At 36.0% G+C, this 24,172-nt stretch overlaps 1 protein-coding gene across 1 annotated transcript in view; it reads right to left on the bottom strand.

The window, feature by feature from the left end:
- LOC136861840 (zinc finger protein OZF) overlaps positions 1–24,172 on the bottom strand; it is a 91,660-nt gene that overhangs the window by 50,515 nt on the left and 16,973 nt on the right. Inside the window, exons 2-4 of the mRNA XM_067138852.2 lie at positions 9,770–9,856; positions 9,303–9,371; positions 4,101–4,208 (exon numbers count right to left, since the gene is read on the bottom strand). Coding sequence (XP_066994953.2) covers positions 4,101–4,208; positions 9,303–9,371; positions 9,770–9,850 — 258 coding nt within the window. The 5' untranslated portion in view covers positions 9,851–9,856. The remainder of the gene's footprint in view (positions 1–4,100; positions 4,209–9,302; positions 9,372–9,769; positions 9,857–24,172) is intronic.

The following is a 24,172-nucleotide window of genomic DNA, read 5'->3' as shown; positions in this document are numbered from 1 at the left end:
TAAGATGTTTTTTAAATGTATCTGTGTGTTTTATTTTTGATCTCGCCCAGGTGGCCTCACCTTCTATGCTAAACAGGGGCCTTGTGGGGGATGGGAAGATTGGAAGAGATACACAAGAAAGAGGGAAGGAAGCGGCTGTGGCCTCAAGTTAGGTACCATCCCAGCATTTGCCTGGAGGAGAAATGGGGAAACCAAAGAAAACCACTTCGAGGATGGCTGAGGAGGAAATGGAACCCCCCTCTACTCAGTTGACCTCTCAAGGCTGAGTGGATCCCATTCCAGCCCTCATACCACAACTCAAATTTCGTGGCAGAGCCGGGTATCGAACCTGGGCCTTCAGGGTGGCAGCTAATCATACTAACGACTACATCACAGAGGCGGACATGAGAAACAATACCGATGAAAAGTGTAAAGGCATTTTTATTGCATCAAGTGATATGGCTATTTCAATGGGTGAAGAAATCCATCTCATTCGTATCTGTGGCAGGCAAACTCAGAGAATGAATGTGTCAACTAAGGATCCTGAGGAATACTTCAGGAAGGTAATATTCTTGCCTTTTGTCGACCCCTTAAACAGCCAGTTAGAATAACCGATTGTGATAAAGTTAACAAAGTGATCCCTTCAGAATGGCTTATTCCCAGTAACTTTTCTAATGTTTCAGTAGATGAAATTTTTAAAGCAGCAGAGATTTATAAAGCAGATTGTACAGCAAGACAATTAAGAGCAGAAATACCACTACGGAGAGATAATTGGATAACGTCTCGTCCAGAACAAAACAGAAGGCCAAAAATTTGCATATGTTAGCTCTATGTAATGGAGACTTCTTTCCCCGATATTAGACCATTGCTACAAGTGTTTTCTGCCCTGCTAGTCACAACAGCCTCTACCAAGAGAAGTTTCTTGGCCCTAACTAAACTAAGAACCTACAATGGGAGAGAACCGGTTTAATGGCCTTGTATTAGCAAACATCCATAAGGAAAAGACAATGAATATTGAAGATCTCTTTAACACACTGGAGATGCCGCTCGTAGAAACTACAGGCGCTCTATTTCATTGCTGCTGACGGAGCTTGGAGAATCTACGGGCACATTTTCACTGTAGCTAAAAAACAGTAGCTGCCGTATCTGCGAGCTGTGACTTCACTAGGATAATGTTGAATGCTTCTATAAGCATAAAATGTACTAATTATGGGCATACTGTAAGTCGAGAGCTCTTCTTTCAAGGTATTTATAACACAGCCATGTTCCTACATAACCTGGGGCTGTGTAAACATTGACTCTCAGCTGTGAAATGCGCAGTAAAGTACATACGGTACATGCAGACAACAAGAGTGTGTGTTCTAGAAGCAGACTTGGTTGTGTAATTCTTGTGAATATTTAGCATGTCTAATTCAAATGTATGAAATTTCAACAACGAATCCATAATGGATGTTCTTATGGAAGACACGAGTTCTGAAAATGAGGATGAGGATAACAATGACACACTAAGCAAACACGATGATTCTGGCACCTCAGGCAAGTAAATGTACATAATGAGCTAATTTCAAATTGGTCTGAAGTGAAACGTAGTTTTATACCGCTTCCTGAAGTGGGTTCAGTAATACTGTTTTATACAGCTTCCTAAAAATATGGGTGTTTCCTGTGTACAGATGACAAGCTGCAGCAACTCAATGTAACCCCGTCGTCAAGCAATGAACAGTGGGAAAGCAAATTACTGGTCGTAAACAAGGATATCGTTGCCAATTGACCAATTAGATTAGAATATGTATTAGTGTGTTTCAGTAGATGTGTACACAATATCAGACAGATTTTGAAATATTAACCGAACTGGGCTCCAAAGCAACGTCCAATTTTATTTTATTTTTTTCATTTGTAAAATTATCTTCATAATAAATTTATATTTAAATATTGCTGCACTATTATGTTAATTAAAACTCATTTTTATGTAGAAGAAAGTGTGATCTTTCTAAATATTCCAAAAGTTTCTATAATCCTGGCTTACCCTAGCATTGAAAAAATTTCAAAAACCATTAAAAAACCTGTGATTTCTAGAGGGTAGCACATTCAAATATCGCCATCTCCAATGTGTTAAGTCAAAATGATGAAGGCTGGATATTTATAACTGGTCAAATGTTGATTGATGTGAACTGCTAATATGCAGTTGTACATTGTAAAGTTGATATACCAGTGGTACTTTAAAAATTATTTAATCGAATTTTGTGGTGAAATAAATTACTTTAACTAGTGTTTTCTTTACTATAACAATTTCCTTAAAATAATGTTGCAAAATTTCATCACTATGGAAGTAAAATTTCCCAATTATTTGTTGCTTTTCCTTTGGGCATGTTTTAAGTTAGCACCTCCCTTTAGGAAATTCTGGATCCTCCTTTGACTAGAGAATGGTTCCAGTGTAAGGAATCACCACAAGGATCACATGTAATAAAGAATAATACAGGTTTACTTGATTTGAGAATTGGAAAAAAAACCAAAGAAAAGCAGAAAGATTTGTTAAAAGTGATCTGCGACAAAAGAGTAGCGTTACGAAAACAGTGCAAACCTTAGGCTGGGAAAATTTCAGAGTAAGGAGACAAGCACCTTGACGAAGCAATATGTTCCAAACTGTCAGTGGAGAGATGGCATGGAATGACAATAGTAGATAAATAAGACTGTGTGGTGTTTTTAAAAGTAAGAAAGATCATAACATGTGACCAGCTGCACAGAAAAGGACCGAAAGTTGACAAGGAAATTTTACAGCGGAGGTAGATGAATGTGTCCAGGGTGTAAAAATTGCATTTCTATGTTTTGATTTCTTGCACTATCTATGGGTCTTCTTAACAAATTAAGCTTCAAAGTGGTTTGATTTTTTGCCACTAGATGCCATGAAAAGTTTGTGCAATTAGTCAGAAAAATAGCAAAAACTGTAATTGTGTTTTTTCTAATAATACCGTTTTCTTAATGGCAACAGTCAATAATTAATATCTTCTGAAATACTGTTAACTTTATTTAATGCTCCGTATCTTTACCAATGACAGAACCACAAAAATATCAAAAGTGAATAATTCTACCTTAGTTCACTTTCTGCCCAACTGGTCACAATAAAGTTGGAATTCAAAAGGAAAGTGTGGGGCAATTATTCACTTATAGGATGAGGAGTTAGGGATTGGAGTAATTTTCCAAGGAAGATATTCTATAAATTTCCATTTTCCTTGAAATTATATAAGAAAAGACTAGGTAAACAATTGATAGAGAATCTGCTACCAGGGCAACAGCCTTAAATGCCAATCAGTGGTGACTGATTAACTGACTGACTCCACATTTCCCACAGAAACAGACAATTCTAATTTTGCTGCACAGTAGGTACCACTTATTCTCTCTCAAGTAGGAAGAACTCTTACAGTCTTTCCTAGAACTCTCTGTCTATTAAAGATATTTCAATCTCGAGAAAGATTTTGCTAGTCGCTTTACGTCGCACCAACACAGACAGGTCTTGTGGCGACGATGGGACAGGAAAGACCTAGGAATGGGAAGGAAGCGGCTGTGGCCTTAATTAAGGTACAGCCCCAGCATTTGCCTGGTGTGAAAATGGGAAATCATGGAAAACCATCTTCAGGGCTGCCGACAGTGGGGTTCGAACCTACTGTCTCCCGGATGCGAGCTCACAGCTGCGTGCTCCTAACCGCATGGCCAACTCGCCCGGTGTCGAGAAAGAAGCTTGTGCTATTGCTGAAGCATTGAAGAAAGTATAAATAATATTGTAATATTACTAGTCTTTTTTCTTTTGTAATGCCTATTATATGGATGAAACTTCGTGTCACGTTGGATTAATTATGCCCTATCCTGAGAAGCATTCAATCTAGACATTTTTATAGAGATGGTGGATTCACTTTAATTCTTGAGTTATTATTTCATTCAATAATTGACATTAAAATCACTAATGAGGGAACTGTTGGGGAACCAATTAGCAAACAAACAAACAAACAAACAAACAAATGCAATGTGCATGTTCTCTTTTCCACAAGAAAATTTTAAAATAATGCAAAACTTGAAACTTACAAATGCAAAGAAATGAATTCCTGAGTTTAAAAATTTACCTGGCTTACCTGTGTATCTAAATTACCAAACTCAAGCTTTGGAATAAGACAAGACTCCAACCCAGATTTGGAATCCACTCCATCACTTTCAGGAACATCCAGTGAACTACTGGACTCCTAAAAGATAGAGAATAAAGAACATAGTTTGAAAATTCGTCCTCTTATCATCTTGGTTAACAAGCTTGCAAGCCTGATTTTTTGGGACTGTTTGATGTCTCCAGAGGCTTAATTACCCTATTAATAATAAAATACAGGTGAAGAATGTTTTGGATTTCTTCATGGTTTTCAAAGTTTCTGTCAAGGTGGCTTCCCAAACAACTCAACTGACTAAATTTTACAATAATAAAGAGCAAATACGGATGGAGCAAATATCTGAATACCAGATGAGACATACAAAAGTTTAATGCCAAAAATATATTTAAGAAGCATGATACTGAGAAACTGAAGTAATTCCAGTAAAGAAAAGTTCAGTTCAAAATAATATTCTTACAACAGATCATTTAAACATTTCAGCTCCCTAGGACTTTTTATTTTTTAAGAGAATACACTTGTTAACTACATTCTGTACCACACTGTGATATCTCTCTTCTTAATCTCTCCCTTTTCCACTCGTTTGATAAATTTAACTCTATTTGCTAAAATTAAAGGAATATATATTTGATGCTTGAACATCACTTACTTATTACTACTTCCCAATTTACGAGTTGCCAAACATGACAAAGTATATCACATCCAGAGTGTTGAAAATAATAATTAATGGTTGTTAAAGTGGGTTGTAAAGGTGTAAAGGTGATTACGAATAATCTGAAGTGACCCCTCGATACATCAAGGAGGATGCTATTAGGAGCCTCAGTTTTTGCAGATGTTTCACATAATATTTTGGAATTGTTCCTCTGACACCGGTTAAGAGTCCAACTTAAACACTAAAAATCCTGTAGGAGTGTTTGAAATATTATATTGGTGGCTCACAGATGACACTCTTTTCCAGGTCTATCTTTTCAGGCTGGCTGAAGCTCACTTCAAACCTGATAGTTGGATCCAACATCACAGCACTATCCTTTCTTCGGTCAATGGTGATTATGTTGATCCGTCTGCTGCTCCCCCGTCCTTCCGCGGCAATGCATAGAACTTCTTCATACACTTCCAGGCATTGCCGGGAAAGGGCAATTGCAATCTTTATCCAGATTTTGTGATATCTCATATTTTTAAGGAGCTCTCCCCTCTTGGACAAGAAATGAAAACATGTGAAAGGGTTACAGTCTCGCTACAGGGTCTGCAGCGGGTTCCATCTCAGCTTCGTCTAGGGAGGCCACACACTGGAACCACATTATACTATTGCTTGAGAGGTTCCATTCACTCAGGTCTCAATAAACTTGTCAGGGTCTCAATCCAATGATTCGATAGCATATGTCCTTGATAAAGTATAGCTCCTTTCTCTTAAACACTCAGTTCACACCATTTATTGTACTCTCACTTTCTTAACAGCCCTCTTAATTCTTCGCTGTCTTTGGTAAGTTCTTCTGCTTCATTGGTCAGAAAAAGTTTGGTAATGCAACTACGCTGCAAACATCAAAATCATGTGTTTTTACAATGCATTCATTTTCCTCACTTTCTAGCAATATGGCATATGTTTAGATGTTGTAACACTGCCTCCTATTCAGCTCTACAAAGACCTCGTCCTTTCAGATTCCTAGAAAAGTACAATACACAGACTGAGTATCAGCAGGAAGATGGAGAATTTACTTAATGGTGCTTCTGATTAATTTATCAACATTCTGGAGGAATGTCTGTAGAATCTATATCAAGCTAGTGTTCTGTAGTGGGTACATTAAGTATGGGCCAGATAAACTCATAAACAACTAGGAATTTCTGATTAAGTTTTAGAAGAGGGTTATTCAACAGAAGATTGAGTTTCTAAGTCATTCAATACTTTATTATTGTCTAAAATTAATGTCTCAATCCCTAGGTAACGGATCTTCTCATTCCTATTTACACAGCTAATTATGAAACTCATTTATAGTCATGGGTGAACTATGGGTCTTTCCTTTCACAATGCTAATGGCTACAGATTTTGAAAGGCTGAGTTGGAGCCCTATTTCATTAAATAATTCAACACCTGTACTTGTCAATATTGCAGCGTGCTCTTGGTTGCTGCCAACAATGACTATATCGTCAGTGAAACCCATGCATATTAATTTTGGAAAGTCAGAAACAAGCTGATATCCATACTTTGAGGATACTGTTTCTTCAGATAGTTCTTTTAGAATGAAATCAGTTGCCAGGTTGTATAAATCAGGCAAGAGGAGTGCCCCCGGCATCACTCTACAGGTAATTTTGACTAGACTTGTCCTCTACCCATTAGCTTTAATAACTGTCGAACTTCCCTTCTGTAATTGTAATATGACTGATCTCAATTTTGATGGTAAATTTCTAGAATGTATTATTTTTTCCTGTGTGTATTTGTCCAATTGTATCAAATGATCTGGAAATATTCTCCAAGAAACTACTATGATGTTATTCTTGTACTATCTAACAGAATGCAGAACACAATGCAAGCTTGCTACACTAGTCTAAGTTCCAGGAATAGAAGAAAATCCATGTTGATTTTTTTTAAACTTACATAATTCTGGAGTCTCACATCTAGTAACATCTAGTATTCTCTCAAAAATCCTTCTCGGAATATAGCAGAGAGATACTGGCCTGCAGTTTTCAATGTTATTCTTATCACTTCCCTTATGAAGTATATTTGTAGCGGCTTTTTTGAAGCAAGGAACATATGAATTAAAAGACATGAAGGTGTAAGGAGGGATAAAATTTTATATACTTTATTGTTTTTTTACAGCCTCCATGATAACTCTATCAGGCCTGGGAGCTGAATCGATCTTAATCGACCTAGCTGCAATTTCTACCTCGTCTCTGCTTATGCAGTGGTTATAGTTACCATCAACCACTTTTGCTTCCTTGCTAGGAATCTTAATAGGGTAATCTGTGCTTACTTACACTCTCCTCTTTTGAGAATCTAGCGGAAAATCTTTCATGTAATTGATCCTTGTGGGGACCGTACACTGTTTGGAGGGTCCAAATTGCAATAAAGCAAAAACTGTTTTACAACGCTGATTGTAAAAACCATACCATACTTTTCATACGCATATTTTTCACGACTTCTGCTGCATTCTCTTACGACACCCTAACAGGATCACTGCATTTACTGGCCTGAATATTTTGTTTAGCTACTTAATGCTGTTTCCTAGCTTGGTAGTATTTTGTTAGTGGATGTATCAGACCCCATCAAGTACACACAAAATTAGTAAATTAATAAATTCTAACAATAATGTTTTCTTCTAGAAACTGAACTAAATATAATATTTACTATGGGTATGAAGAGGAATTTCATGAAGAAGATGCTGAGTTCATTACCCATTTTCCTGAACTAGTTTTGAATCAGCTAAGGCGGATATTTATGGGCAATACCAGAGTCAACATTACTACTTCTAATAATTTAGAATAAATTATAAAATTATAGTTTAATGTTAGTGTGTTATTAAACAATAAGGCCGCATCGTGGCATCAAGTCTATAGGGTCTGACACCGTGGTTAGCCGGCCGAGTCTCGTTGGTGGAAAAAATTTCACCATCAGTGTGTTGGCTGGCAGAGTAGGAGGGATGGTGGTATACAATTTTTAATCACTAGATTGCATGCCAAAAGCCTGCATTCAGTTCTAAACCTCTCAAGATTGTCCAGATGTAGTGAGGGTGATTTGTCTGACAGATGAAGATATTAAGCTCTGACCACACCCCTTGGTATTATTCAACACAATTAGGCTATGTGCTGACACAAGATTTCACCCTCTTCTTACATCATCATCATCGTTTCACACTCAGCTGCACACGATACCAGATAGAAAGACCTGCACCAGGTGAGCCTAACATATCCCTGGACACTTCCTGCACTAAAAGCCATAAATTAACTCATTGCGGACCGTGGACGGCGTAAGACGTTTAAGCTTGCTCCTATGCTGCGGGCCATGGACGGCGTAAGACGTTTAATGTTCCACGCGAAGCAATGCTGTTTATATTCGTCATCTATGCATTCTTACACCTTAGTCAGTATTACTGATCATAGCAGGAAGTTGGTTGACCTTTTTGAGATAACTCTCGCATTGAGTGGGCTCATGTTTATCTTAGCTGTTTTAGCGAGAATATCTCAGCACTTCCTTGTGCATCAAGATGGTACTTGAGATTCCAATGCACTGCGTGTCGTTCTTACCGAGTGTAGTATAATGGCTCATAAAACAAAGTTTCTTACAGAAGATTAATTATTAGATATTGTTCACAATGATTATTCTGGTGATGAACTTATTCCTGAAATAGACTCAGATAGTGAAAGTGAGAGTGACGAGGAAATTCCGATTCCCGAATCCGATAGGCCTATAGAGAAAAGTTAAGTGCCTGATACATATCACCCTAGTTATTGTCCACCCGTTCCACCATTTACAGAGAATTCAGGTATAAACATTCAAATAAAATATAAGCAGGATATTTTGAATTACGTGAGTATTTTCATGAATGACGAATTTTATCAGTATGTGTGTGAGCAGACCAATCTATACGTGAGTCAAGTGATAAGTGCAGTGCCCCGGCATTTCACAAAGAATTCGATCATGCAATCGTGTAAACCGATTAGTCCAAAATCCTGATATAAAAATGTACTGGACCGAAGACCCTGTTTTTCATACTCCGATATTTTCTAATACAATCTTCCGAATACGCTTCCTTCATATTCTTTCATTTCTTCACTTCAGTGACATTAATCATTATGCTGAAAATATAGGCTGTATAAAATTAGACGTACTTTGAAGCCTGTGACACCAGATATCACACCCTAAATATTTACTAGAGGTAAGCACAAAGTATCATTTTTCTAACATTTAAAGTTTAGGGGTAATTGTTAATTATGTTAAATGATGCACGTCAAGAGGGCCGGGCAAGTAAATGACTGGTCCAGGCATTCAAGTGTCCCACTCAGAAGCAGGTACTGAACGTGTTAAATAAATAATAATTGAATAATAAAAATGGGAATTCAAAATTAGTCAACTACCACTAAAGTTCTTCTGTCTGTTTATCAACATACCTCCTTTATGTTACAACTGACCAAATAAGGCATCCTTGAAATCAAAATATTTTATCATTTATTCTGCTAAGCACTAATTACCATTATAAAATTCTCATCATCTGCTTCCAGTAGTGGTTCTCTTTTAATCAAAAGAATATTATCAGCAACCTGGAATTATAAATAGTACATTAACATAATAGTATTAAAGAAAAATCTGACAAACATACATAAGGTATGTTTCACAAATTCCAAATTGATCTCATACTTTAAAGAACACAAGAAACTAAATATCTGAAATGTTAAGAAAGAAGTCAAATTATATATAATGTCTTAGAAAAGTAATGACGTAAAAAAAATACTATTTCAGATTTCTTTTTTGAATGAAAATACCATAAAATACAAACAAGCAGTAGTCCTTGAAAAAATATCCAGCAAGTAATAATTAATAATATTTATTTATTTATTTATTTATTTATTTATTTATTTATTTATTTATTTATTTATTTATTTATTTATTTATTTATTTATTTATTTATTTATTTGTATGAATGAGTCACAACACTCACTCCATTCTTCTGCTCTCCACATGGTCCTTCACGATGATGCATTGTGTTCTTACTCATCTCAGTTAATCTGTTATTATCCATCACTACCTAAAAATGAATAGGATAATTAACAAATGTTAAGTATATACATGGTATTAACAGATACATATGAAATTCTGCACATTAGATTATCAATAAATATTTTCATAAATATTAACCCGATAAGATGCAGCAGAAAAAGTGGATAAGTATAAAAACTGTACAACTTACAGTTCGATTCTAGCATGTCTTTGAACAAATTATAGAACAAACAAACTCATGGGTAAAACAGCCCTGCTGGGGTTTAGCCTACCAAGTGACAGCTGCTCAGCTGAAAGGCCTGCAGATTATAAGCTGACATGTGATCAGCGCAAGAAATTCTGTTACCCATTATTCTTGGCTTTCTAGACTGGGATTGCTATCTCACCATCAGATAGCTCATCAATCAGGTAGACTGAGTAGGCCTCAAACCAGCTCCTGGATAGAAGTAAAAATTCCTTACCTGGCTGGAAATCAAATATGAGACCTACAGGGAAGAGCTAGGCTCTCTACTCCTAGACAGCCAGAGTCAACTGAATAAATCGTATAGACATTCTAAATCAGTTAATCAATACCATTAAAATAAATAAAAAAGGATCTCAAATGGAGAGAAAAGTATTTTAGTGTTACTAAATAACATGGATTTAGAATAGATAATTCCAAATAAATGCATGTTATAACACTAGTTATTGCTTATATAAATGTCATAACATTAGATGTCAACACATTATTAAAAGGAACAAATGTACAGAATATATATTTGATCTGTAATAACTGCCCAAGGCCAGTGTGTGGAACACGAGACATGACCAAGATTACTTTTTTCTGAAATGTTTTAACTGACTCCAATAAATAAAGTAGTATTCAATCAATTCACTAATTTAATAAAGACATCATGTAAAAATATAATTCCTACATAAGGGTTAGAAAAACATTGTTCATACCATTAAAATTGCAATTATTATCAGTATTATTATTACACTTAAGAAAATGGAAATTGCAGCACCATGAAGGCATTGGTCGTTTGTGTTTATTTTCAAGATATGGAACAATGCCATGTAGGTGTCTAAACGATCGAAGTTTCAGACCCATTGGATTGTTGCTACAGGTCTCCCCACGTGATTGGTCGCGGAGGAATCAACTCCAGTATACGAACTCTGGTGTAGCGTAGTTGACTTGCAGTCTGTGCAGTGAAGTGTTCCCTGTCAAACATGCCTTGATGACAGAGAAGAGCACGCCATCAACAATTGTCGCCGTTTTAGAGGGCTCGGATAATTGGGCTGTGTGAGGCTGGATTATCGCTAAGGTCTGTCGCTGCACGTGTTGGCTGACAGGCATCTACGGTACAATGTGTATGGCAACAATGGTCAAATGAAGGTACCCACACTCGTAGACCTGGCACAGGCCCAGTGCGACAGACAACTGTGAGAGAGGATCGCCGCATCATTCGGATGGTCCGGATGGAATCCCATGCGACAGCAGCGCTAATTCAAGCAGCTGTGGCACCCCACGTAACACAACTGTTGGTAATCGCCTGCGTGCAGCTGGCTTAAGAGCCCGTGTCCCTGCAGAAGGTGTTCCGTTGACCCCACAACAGCGACGTGTAAGGCTGGCCTGGTGTCGAGAAAGATTGACGTGGCTCGACAAATGGCATAGGGTCATCTTTAGTGATGAATCGCGCTTCTGTCTTGCCCACAGTGATCGCCAGAATCGTGTGCGCCGACATACTGGAGAGAGGGGCTGCCCAGATCTTATTGTCGAGATGCACACAGGGCCAACACCAAGCATTATGGTCTGGGGAACTATTGGCTTTAATGTGAAATCACAATTAGTGCTCGTTGAGGGCACTATGACTGCTCGACAGTAAGTTGAGAGGGTATTCAATCCAGTAGTTGTCTCTATGATGGCGAACATTGCTAATGGGATGTTTCAGCAGAACAATGCCTGGGTTCACACTGCACGCATCTCCAGAGAAGCTCTCCACGACATCACAACCTTAGAATGGCCCGCCAGATCCCAAGACCTCAGTTCTATTGAGCATGTGTGGGACATGATGGGTCGACAACTGGCCAACCGTCCTCGGCCACCCACGACTCTGGAACAACTGACCCATGCAGTGCAGCAAGTATGGGCCACAATTCCTCAGGAAGCGATCCAGGGCCTTATTGACTCCATGCCTCGACGAATTCATCAATGTATTGCAGCTCGTGGTGAGCACATCCTGTATTGATTGTTGCCCAAACTTGCAGTCAGAGGGACCTGAAAGTGTAATCATCGAAGCATAACCGAACGCTTGCCCTGCATGTTCAATTGCAGCAATGTAGCACCACTCCTTCTGGGTGTTGCAATTTCCATTTTCTTCAGTGTATTAACTTGAGATGATTTACTTTCAACAAGAAATCAACATCCACATAGTCTTCGCTTATTGGATGAACTAGAATAACCAGCAATAAGTGGCATGTCAAGCCTGATGTCCACCATGAACTCACACTCTTGAGAGGCTGGCACATTATACATCCTCATCCTCATCATCATCATCATCATCATCATCATCCAGTGGTTAATGTAATATAAATTAAAGAGATCCAAAATAAATAATAATACCTTTATTAAAATTGTAATAAATTTTCATTTAACCATACATGAACAGTTGCAATAGTAAATCATGAAACACAGCAGAAATCACTGTCAGCCACTTTGAAGAAGTACAATCTACTTACAAGTTTTGCAAGCACTTTGTCTGGGCTTAAACTTCCTATTAGTGATTCAATGTGTGCCTCAAAACAGAGCTAAGTTACACTTGAGTAAATAGCATGATCAGTTGCAATTTATTATACACAATTTCTTACAAAAATAATGGTACAAAAAACAAAATGCTATTTCAAATTGTTTTTCAAATGTTAAATAAAAATATATTGTATTCCATACTGCTTTGTGATATTCTTCATTTTCTCTCTTTTTCCTACTTGTTTGATTACTTTAACAACAGTGAAAGTCACATAAACTCATTACTAAGGAAATTGTACACCATGAAATAATTTCTCTGCAATGAAGACTGCGACATAGTAGCATCATTGGTTGACTTGTGCCCTATTTGCATTTCATGCTGATTGCTAGTCCAGAAGTGTCACTAAGGGCATATATTTCCCTCCCTAATTTGTAGATGTAAGACTCCGAATAAGACTTTAATAGCAGTGTGAACCAGAGCTAAGTTGAGTGAACATGCAGCATGCCCTGACTGTACATTCGACAAAACATTGACCGGCTAAATGAGTTTGTGTGAAGCTGCATACTCAGATTAAGAAAGGAAGGTTGGATGTTGCGGTGCATTACTTGTCATTTGAACCTTTCTGACTACACAGGGAGTCGGTGTTGAACACAGTGGGAATGTGAAGGTACACACTCACATCAAGAAGGCATGGGTCGATCACAGTGGACCAGCTGCAGGGAAGATCATCGCACAATAGGCTGTACACACAGCATGGGCAGAGCGGCACATCATCCAGAGGTTTGTCTTAGCAGCTGGGTCCATCAGCACCATATACAGGAAGCTATAAGAGTAGGATCTGTTATCAGGACATCCCTTACAATGTCTATTATTACAACCTGAGAATCCACCAAGCATATTTTAACTTCTGTCAGGAGCGGGAAGCATGAAAGTTTTTCAACTGGCAATGAGTGACAAATCATGGGTCTGTTTGAATGCAGACAACTGCCAAATTCAAGTCTGGACATGTTCTGGCCAACACAGTGATCCACGCTTCATTGAAGAACAGTACACCAGCCAATAAGAGATGTCATAGTATGGGGGTGCCATTTCCTATGATTTCTGTTCCCTACTGCCGGTGATTGAAGAAAACCTGATAGATAGGCAATGTGTCCAGAAAATTCTGCAACCATCTGTGCTTCCCTTTAAGATGCAGCTTGACAACCCCATTTTCCAGCAAGATAATGTCGAAACTCACACCACATAGGTACCTGAGGTCTGCCTTCATGTTAACATGCTTCCTTGGCAAGGAAGTTCACTTGACCTCCTTCCCACGGAGAACATTTGGGACCAGACCAGACACCAACCACAGCAGATTTGGAAGGTCAGTGACATGAGCTGTGGTAGGATCTTCCTCCAAAGAACATCTGACATCTGCATGCCTCCGTGTCTGACAGTTTGCCACCTCTCTCTGTGCTACTGGTGGTCTATCACTGCACTATGTACATCCTGCAAGTGTTTGTTATGCTGCAATAAGTGCTTGGTTTGGTACAATATTCTGACATTTTCGTTATACTACTATGTCCTGTGCCTGTACCCATTTATGTGCCCCTGCGATGGTTCTTTCATTATACACCAAAAAACTGCAAATGAGTGTATGTTCTGTGCCAGGACATCACAAAAACATCAAAATTTACAATGGATGGCATGTGGATGGAGAGGAGAGTGAAAAAGACTTAAATCTTCAATGTCAGCACACCATGAAATAACTAACAAGAATCTTTTTGCCACGAGAAGCCACAAAACTTCGATACTTCAGACGGTACCCGACTGGCATACCAAGAAACTGTATTTAGCAAACTGATTTCACCAAATGAATAGCCTGCTTGGTGGCCATGATCATTACAGTCTGACAGTGAGGTTAGTCGGTTCACACCCTGATGGAGGAAAGAATTCTGGGTGTTGAAAATGGGACATTTTTAGTATGTATTTTGTTCCAGTAATTTTCCTTCTGATACTATTATAAAAGTTGTTCTGATGTTTCTGCTAGAACTGTGTTGGTTGGGGAAGGGACATTGTTCCTAGAATTAATTTAATAATTTTCATTTGTAAATAGTCTAATTTGAGCCTCCGTGGCTCAGACGGCAGCACATCAGCCTCTCACCGCTGGATTCCGTGGTTCAAATCCCAGTCAATCCATGCGAGATTTATGCCGGACAAAGTGGAGGCGGGACAGGTTTTTCTCTGGGTACTCCGGTTTTCCCTGCCATCTTTCATTTCAGCAACACTCTCCATTCTCATTTCATAGCATCTATCAGTCATTAATAAATCACTTTGGGAGTAGCGACCCCATCACACTAACAGGCTATATATGCTTCATTCATTACATCCCTGACCTGGTCAATGACTGGAAAACAGGTTGTAGGTTTTCAAATAGTCTAATTTATTTTTATTTGATCTAGAAGCTGTGTCCTAATTATATTTTTGTACATAGTTGAGAGTATATATGGGTCTCCTCCCCAATTTCTCTCGGTTAAGGATTTGAAAATATTTACTTTTGAACATATATGTTCTAAGTGCTGTTTCCATAATAACTTAGTACGATATCCAAAAAATACTCCTAAATATTTAGTTGCAATTTTAATAATAACTATCATTTTATTTTATCCTTATTTTAGAGAAGACTTATCATAATTCCGATATTTTGTGAATATTACTGCTACATACTTTTTTGATTCAATTTGATTTGATTCTAATCTATGATCTAAGAGCCATTTGTGTACTATTTCTTGTGTTTTTTTAAGTATGTAGTAAAAATAAAATAGGGCTTAAAATATCTACTTGTGGTAGTCTCTGTCATGGATATCTTTGTTTATTTTAGTATTACTATTTTTAAATCTAATTTACATTTTGTGTATAATTGTTGTAATAAATTAATAAATTGTATAGGGAATTTCCAGACCAATAGTTTCAGTAGAAGAATATTTATATCTAGGCTACATTGTCAGATGCTCCTTTTAAATTAAAAAACACAGCCTTTATTGTCTCTCCTCGAGTTTTTGTTTGCAGAATATCTATTACTAATATGTTGATTGCATCCGCAGTTTTCCTTCCCTTTGAGAATGCAAATTGATGTTTGGGAATAAAATTATTATTCAAGGTATCATAATAAACACTGTAATAATATTCCTTGAAATGTTTTCAGTATGTATGAACCTAAACACATGGATCTATAAATACTGGGAATACTGAGGAATTTTTCTTCTTTTAGAATAGGAAGTAGTATAAATTTGTTCCATGATGAAGGTATATTTAATTTTTGAATACTTCATTAAATTTAAAATATAATGTAGATTTTGCTTTCCTTGGTATAACTTTTAACATTTTATATGATATGTCATCCTTTCCTGGGCTACAATCTTCCCTTTTTTTTCATTGCTAAATTGAATTCATTCTCTGTTATAGACAGTAGCAATGCTGTAAATCTGATTAATTTAGTACTTGATATTGGTAAGAGCTTTCTATGATATCTGTGGTAATATTTCTCTATAACTGACTTATTTTTGGCCTGTTTTCTATCATACAAGGATTATTATCTATCATATTGTTATCAAGACTTTTTATGGTTCCCCATATTTCCATTACTGGAGTCTGCCTATTGATGGAAGAACATACATTCTCCAAGCATTTCTTTTTTTTTTTTTTTTGTTAAAAGAGAGTTATAATGAAGCTACTCTTGATTTGTATAGTACGCAAACTTTTTTTTTTTTACAACTTACTTTACGTCGCACCGACACAGATAGGTATTACGGCGATGATGGGACAGGAAAGGGCTAGGAGTAGGAAGGAAGCAGACGTGGCCTTAATTAAGATACAGAAAACAATCTTCAAGGCTGCCAAAAGTGGGGCTCGAACCCACTATCTCCCGAATACTGGGTACTGGCCGCACTTAAGCGACTGCAGCTATCGAGTACATAAAATCAGCTTCATGGTCCGTATCGCACTTCAATAGATTCACAATTATTTATTTATTTTCCACCTAGTCGATACAATGATTGCTTAAGGCAATTTTTAATGGTCAAAAGTGGTACATGTTTCGTATATTATCAACATCTTCAGCCACATAACACTGTTTAGATGAAAAATATATAAAATTGACAAAGTAATGCTTTAGAGGAAGTGTCCTTAAAAATTAACATAAGATTGACAAGATTAAAACAAACAAATAACTCAAGAGAAAATATATAAATTATTTCTACAATAGAAAGCAGTCGTCAAGGAAACACTTGTACAATATTCCATAGAGAAATTGTCCTAATAAATATTCTTTTCTTAATAAGTCATGAAAAAAGATCAATTTATAAATTAAAAATTATACAATTTATAAGTAATTATCGAAATGAAGAAATCCTGATATCACAGTGCGGCTCTTATTATTAATGTAGATGAAAATATAACTAATTCCTAGTTGTCAAATCTTATTAAGCCTGCTTTCCTTTGGAACAGTAACTCCTGTCATTCTTTCACAGTTTTGCGCCGGGTGTAATATTGATGATGCGTTCTTCCTTGCTCTTGCACCTGAGGAGGTGGAGGAGCGGGGGATATAGGTGTGTCAAGAACTTCCTTGCTGTCACCTATAGCTTCAACTGAGGTGGAATAAGTTGTAGGGCTATCTGTAGGTGGAGAAATTCCAATTCTTTTTTCTTGATCCTTCTCAAGCATTTTCAGATATACTAGAATTTGATAATATAATGGATTCTTATATTCTACGGCCTCATTAGGGTTATCATTTTTCTTTACAAGTTGGTCTAGATGAATGTACAGGTCTTCATAAGTGTTCATTAAGCTGCCCTTTTTTAACTTTTTTATGATGGTCAGGTCTTGTTCTATGTTGGTAAATTTATGACCTGTGGCAGTCATGTGTGATCCCATTGCTGAGAATCTTCTATGTTTTTCAGCATTCACATGTTCCAAATATCTAACTTTAAAATTGCGGCCAGATTGTCTTATGTATGTATTCTTACATTCAAAGCATGTGAGTTTATATATACCGGAATCAAAAAATTTATCTTTTTCCGAGAGATTTATTGTATCATGGTTGAAAATACTATGTTTCATGTTGTTATTGGTGGAAAATGCAATTTTTAAATTTTTTCTCTTAAATAAATTTGTTATTACATGAATGTTTGGATTATTATATGTGAACTTGATATATTTTTCAGTTTTACTAGGTTCGACTGCTAATTTAGATTGTTGCTTCTCCGAAAATTTATTAATTATTTTATCAATCATGTTATTGTTGAAACCATTCAAGAGGGCTTGTTGTCGGATAAACAACAGTTCTTTATTCCTTTCACATTTGGATAAAGGAATACTAAACGCTCTGTTAACGTAACTATAATATGCTGATCTTTTCTGTGCCTCAGGGTGTAACGAGTTGTTCTTGATAGTGGTCAGTGTGAAAGTGGATTTTCTGTGTATTTTGAAAGAAAATCCTTTTTCTTCTCTTGTTGTGACTATGTCCAGAAAATTCAGTGATTTTTCAACTTCTTCTTCTAAAGTGAATTTTATATTGGAATCCAAATTATTCAATATATTTAAAACTTCATTGCTATCGGTGAGTCTGTTATCTATTATAGCGTAAACATCGTCCACATAACGTGTCCAAAAATCCAAACCCTCTATTTGATTAATAATTTTCATGTGTTCCAAATAGTCTAAGTATATATTAGCCAATATTCCTGATGCTGGGGCTCCCATTGAGAGTCCTTTTTGTCGGTAAATTTTATTATTAAACGTAAAATAATTTTGATTTAACACGAATTTTAAAACATTAATAAAATCTTCAATTTCTGGTATGCTTACTGATTTGTTCTTCGTTAAATTCTTCTTAATGATTCTGATAGTGTCTTCTATTGGAATGTTTGTATACATGTTGGTTATGTCAAACGAACATGTCGTGTGAGATGATCCAAGTTTAAAATCTTTAACTAGATTGCAAAAATCCACTGAGTTTTTGATAGGTGTTTTACAATGAAATACGTATTTACTTGATAAGAAATTATGTATAAATCTAGAAGTTTTATAAATGGGGCTATTTTTGAAATTTATGATAGGTCTAATCGGTTCTCCCTGTTTATGTAATTTCGGTAGTGCTCTCGCAGTCGGGAGTCTAGGATTCATATTTATTAATGTTTGCACATCATGTTCATTAAACAAGAAAGACGTGCTTTTTAATAGTTTTTTAAGATCCCTCTGAATACGTGATGTCGGGTCTTTATCAACTGTACTAAACGAATTGTTATTAAAAAAGGTTTCTGTTTTTTCAATATAAACATTTCTATCTAGGGCTACAACTGTTCCTCCTTTATCTGCTTTTGTGATAATTAAGTTATTTAGTTTTATTTTTTGTTTCAAGTTATTAACCGCCTTGTTGGTGCCTCGAAGTGATTGTAAACCTTTTACTAAAATAGGAATTTTCTTCTTAGCTTCATACCTTATGTCATTCTGTAAGTCTACAGGTAGATTCTGTATTGCTGTTTCTGTTTCAGCTAATGTGGTGATTAAATCATAACTTTTGTTTGAACTTGGCCAATTGAAATTAGGGCCTTGACTTAAAATAGAGGTTTCTTCTTCATTAAATTCTATCTCAGACAAGTTTTTAATTGGAGGTGGATAAACACTATCATCAAACGTAACATTAGGAACTAACCTTCTTTCTTCTCTATTAGATGCTAAATTTTTCAACTTAAATAATTTATTATCCAAAATTTCTTGTTTCATTTTAAGTGTGTTCTCCATTTTTTCATTGATATGTTTCTGGAAAGAATAGTGTTTATCCACCTCCAATTAAAAACTTGTCTGAGATAGAATTTAATGAAGAAGAAACCTCTATTTTAAGTCAAGGCCCTAATTTCAATTGGCCAAGTTCAAACAAAAGTTATGATTTAATCACCACATTAGCTGAAACAGAAACAGCAATACAGAATCTACCTGTAGACTTACAGAATGACATAAGGTATGAAGCTAAGAAGAAAATTCCTATTTTAGTAAAAGGTTTACAATCACTTCGAGGCACCAACAAGGCGGTTAATAACTTGAAACAAAAAATAAAACTAAATAACTTAATTATCATAAAAGCAGATAAAGGAGGAACAGTTGTAGCCCTAGATAGAAATGTTTATATTGAAAAAACAGAAACCTTTTTTAATAACAATTCGTTTAGTACAGTTGATAAAGACCCGACATCACGTATTCAGAGGGATCTTAAAAAACTATTAAAAAGCACGTCTTTCTTGTTTAATGAACATGATGTGCAAACATTAATAAATATGAATCCTAGACTCCCGACTGCGAGAGCACTACCGAAATTACATAAACAGGGAGAACCGATTAGACCTATCATAAATTTCAAAAATAGCCCCATTTATAAAACTTCTAGATTTATACATAATTTCTTATCAAGTAAATACGTATTTCATTGTAAAACACCTATCAAAAACTCAGTGGATTTTTGCAATCTAGTTAAAGATTTTAAACTTGGATCATCTCACACGACATGTTCGTTTGACATAACCAACATGTATACAAACATTCCAATAGAAGACACTATCAGAATCATTAAGAAGAATTTAACGAAGAACAAATCAGTAAGCATACCAGAAATTGAAGATTTTATTAATGTTTTAAAATTCGTGTTAAATCAAAATTATTTTACGTTTAATAATAAAATTTACCGACAAAAAGGACTCTCAATGGGAGCCCCAGCATCAGGAATATTGGCTAATATATACTTAGACTATTTGGAACACATGAAAATTATTAATCAAATAGAGGGTTTGGATTTTTGGACACGTTATGTGGACGATGTTTACGCTATAATAGATAACAGACTCACCGATAGCAATAAAGTTTTAAATATATTGAATAATTTGGATTCCAATATAAAATTCACTTTAGAAGAAGAAGTTGAAAAATCACTGAATTTTCTGGACATAGTCACAACAAGAGAAGAAAAAGGATTTTCTTTCAAAATACACAGAAAATCCACTTTCACACTGACCACTATCAAGAACAACTCGTTACACCCTAAGGCACAGAAAAGATCAGCATATTATAGTTACGTTAACAGAGCGTTTAGTATTCCTTTATCCAAATGTGAAAGGAATAAAGAACTGTTGTTTATCCGACAACAAGCCCTCTTGAATGGTTTCAACAATAACATGATTGATAAAATAATTAATAAATTTTCGGAGAAGCAACAATCTAAATTAGCAGTCGAACCTAGTAAAACTGAAAAATATATCAAGTTCACATATAATAATCCAAACATTCATGTAATAACAAATTTATTTAAGAGAAAAAATTTAAAAATTGCATTTTCCACCAATAACAACATGAAACATAGTATTTTCAACCATGATACAATAAATCTCTCGGAAAAAGATAAATTTTTTGATTCCGGTATATATAAACTCACATGCTTTGAATGTAAGAATACATACATAGGACAATCTGGCCGCAATTTTAAAGTTAGATATTTGGAACATGTGAATGCTGAAAAACATAGAAGATTCTCAGCAATGGGATCACACATGACTGCCACAGGTCATAAATTTACCAACATAGAACAAGACCTGACCATCATAAAAAAGTTAAAAAAGGGCAGCTTAATGAACACTTATGAAGACCTGTACATTCATCTAGACCAACTTGCAAAGAAAAATGATAACCTTAATGAGGCTGTAGAATATAAGAATCCATTATATTATCAAATTCTAGTATATCTGAAAATGCTTGAGAAGGATCAAGAAAAAAGAATTGGAATTTCTCCACCTACAGATAGCCCTACAACTTATTCCTCCTCAGTTGAAGCTATAGGTGACAGCAAGGAAGTTCTTGACACACCTATATCCCCCGCTCCTCCACCTCCTCAGGTGCAAGAGCAAGGAAGAACGCATCATCAATATTACACCCGGCGCAAAACTGTGAAAGAATGACAGGAGTTACTGTTCCAAAGGAAAGCAGGCTTAATAAGATTTGACAACTAGGAATTAGTTATATTTTCATCTACATTAATAATAAGAGCCGCACTATGATATCAGGATTTCTTCATTTCGATAATTACTTATAAATTGTATAATTTTTAATTTATAAATTGATCTTTTTTCATGACTTATTAAGAAAAGAATATTTATTAGGACAATTTCTCTATGGAATATTGTACAAGTGTTTCCTTGACGACTGCTTTCTATTGTAGAAATAATTTATATATTTTCTCTTGAGTTATTTGTTTGTTTTAATCTTGTCAATCTTATGTTAATTTTTAAGGACACTTCCTCTAAAGCATTACTTTGTCAATTTTATATATTTTTCATCTAAACAGTGTTATGTGGCTGAAGATGTTGATAATATACGAAACATGTACCACTTTTGACCATTAAAAATTGCCTTAAGCAATCATTGTATCGACTAGGTGGAAAATAAATAAATACTTAATTGTGAATCTGCAGCTATCGAGCTCGGTGCGAACCTTTTCTTGAGCCCTAGTTCTCATTCAGCACTGCGGAGCTCACGGCTCAAGAAAAGGTTCGCATACTATACATTAAGTATGCATTCAAAGTCTGCTCTTTTTTAAATAAATTTTCTCACCACTGTATTTTATTTTTTATTTTACTTGTTTTTATTTAATGGATGATAGGTGTCTTAAATAATGCTGTATTACTTGAATTAAATCCTCATATTTAATCATGCCATAACTTCTTAATATTTATTTGATCCTCAATAACTGTTTGAAAATGCTTATAATAAAAAACTCTAGTATTTCTAACCATATTGAATAATATTGGTTGTTTTGTTCCTATACCTATGATTTTTGGGGAATTATCACTTGACCTGTATCATTGGGAACATTCCACATTACTTTATAAGTTATATCTGAGGTACAAAATGTTAAGTCTACTGCACTCTTTTTTAACATTTGGTGCTGTTATTCTTGTTGGCAACCCATCACTTAGTACATGAAGATTCTGTCTTAGTACTATGTTCCCAATGTTTTTAGCCTTTGTACAACATAACTCACCATCCCTTACTACATTTTGTGCATTAAAAATCTCCACCTATAATGGATTGCGTTAAAAGATTGTGGGGAAGAAAAAGGATTCCCACTATTCAATGTTAACTCTGATCCATGGCAGACACTATATGGAAGCTATACATAGTTCCTTAATATTTATGGGTGACACTTGAGTACCTGGAATGGTACATGTTAACTGTACTGCTAGATGATTTTTTTTTAATTTCAAGATATGCACACCTCCAAATTTATTACCATCCAATCTTATGATTGAATGGCCCTTTAAATTAAAATTGAAATGGGTTTGGACCACGTTTTACTTAATATATTATGTGGGGTTCAAACATTTCTATTCATCCTATTAATTCATGCTTCTTGCCTAATATTCCTACAGTTCCACTGCAGTATACTCATGTTATAGTTCATTAGATATATTTTCCTAATAACTGAATGACTTCATGATGTAACTGTTAGGGATCAATGTTCCCTCATATTGAGGACTCTTTGAAAGAGGCTTTTACGAGGGCTATGCCGAAAGTTTTTAGCAGAGTGTGAGAAAAAAAATTTATTTGCAAAACAACAATTACAACTTTTCAAAATACTCTCCATTATCATATATACATTTTTCCATTCTCTGAAACCACTTAGAAAACGTTTCAGTCCAAGATTCTTTCGGGATGTCACTTAGTGCACTTTCGTACGCTGCAATGGCCTCTTCATCTGACGAAAACCGCTGCCCACATATTTTTTCCTTGGTCTTAGGGAACAGAAAGAAGTCACATGGAGCCAGGTCAGGTGAATAGGGAAATGAGATAACACTCGCACTTTTTCCCTTTCCAAAAAGTCCATTGTTCTGGCAGCCCTGTGTGCAGATGCATTGTCGTGATGCAGCAGATGGTGCCCGCTCTTGGACTTTGGGTGCTGTGACTTCCAAGTGACGAGGACTGTGGGAAGACAGTCATTCACATACCATTCAGCATTGACTGTACGAGGTGTGTCCAAGGTCACAGAGGTGAGATGCCCCATTTTCATAAAAAAAAGTTGCCACCATCTTCTTTCCGGAGCTCCGACTTTGAACTTTTGTGGGTGGTTCCTGCCCTCGAAAGCACCACACAGAAGACTGTCTCTTTGTTTCAGGGTCATAACGGTAGACCCATGTTTCATCACCTGTGACGATATTGTAGGTGTCTTTGGACTGTCGTCCATTTAATTTTTCTAGCATGAAATGACACCAGTCCACTCTCTCCTCCTTTTGACTTTCTGTCAGGGAATGTGGCACCCAACGGGCACATCTCTTGGTAAGGCCTAAATAATCATGAAAAATGGTCTGCACTGCTCTTGACCCAATATTTAAGGTCACAAAATGTAAGATGTGGATCTGCTTTGACCATTTCCCTCACAGCATCAATGTTTTCTTGAGTCACAGCTGTTGCTGGGCGACCAGGACGACATTCATCTTCAATTGACTGCCGACCCCTAGAAAACTCCCGAAACCAATTTCCAACTGTGGCTCTAGAAGGCGCAGCCTCACCAAAAACGCGCAGCAGAAAAGAATGGCATTCTT

The sequence above is a fragment of the Anabrus simplex genome, chromosome 1, assembly GCF_040414725.1.
Source record: "Anabrus simplex isolate iqAnaSimp1 chromosome 1, ASM4041472v1, whole genome shotgun sequence".
Taxonomy (NCBI): domain Eukaryota; kingdom Metazoa; phylum Arthropoda; class Insecta; order Orthoptera; family Tettigoniidae; genus Anabrus; species Anabrus simplex.
This window is presented reverse-complemented; position numbering and strand designations above follow the sequence as displayed.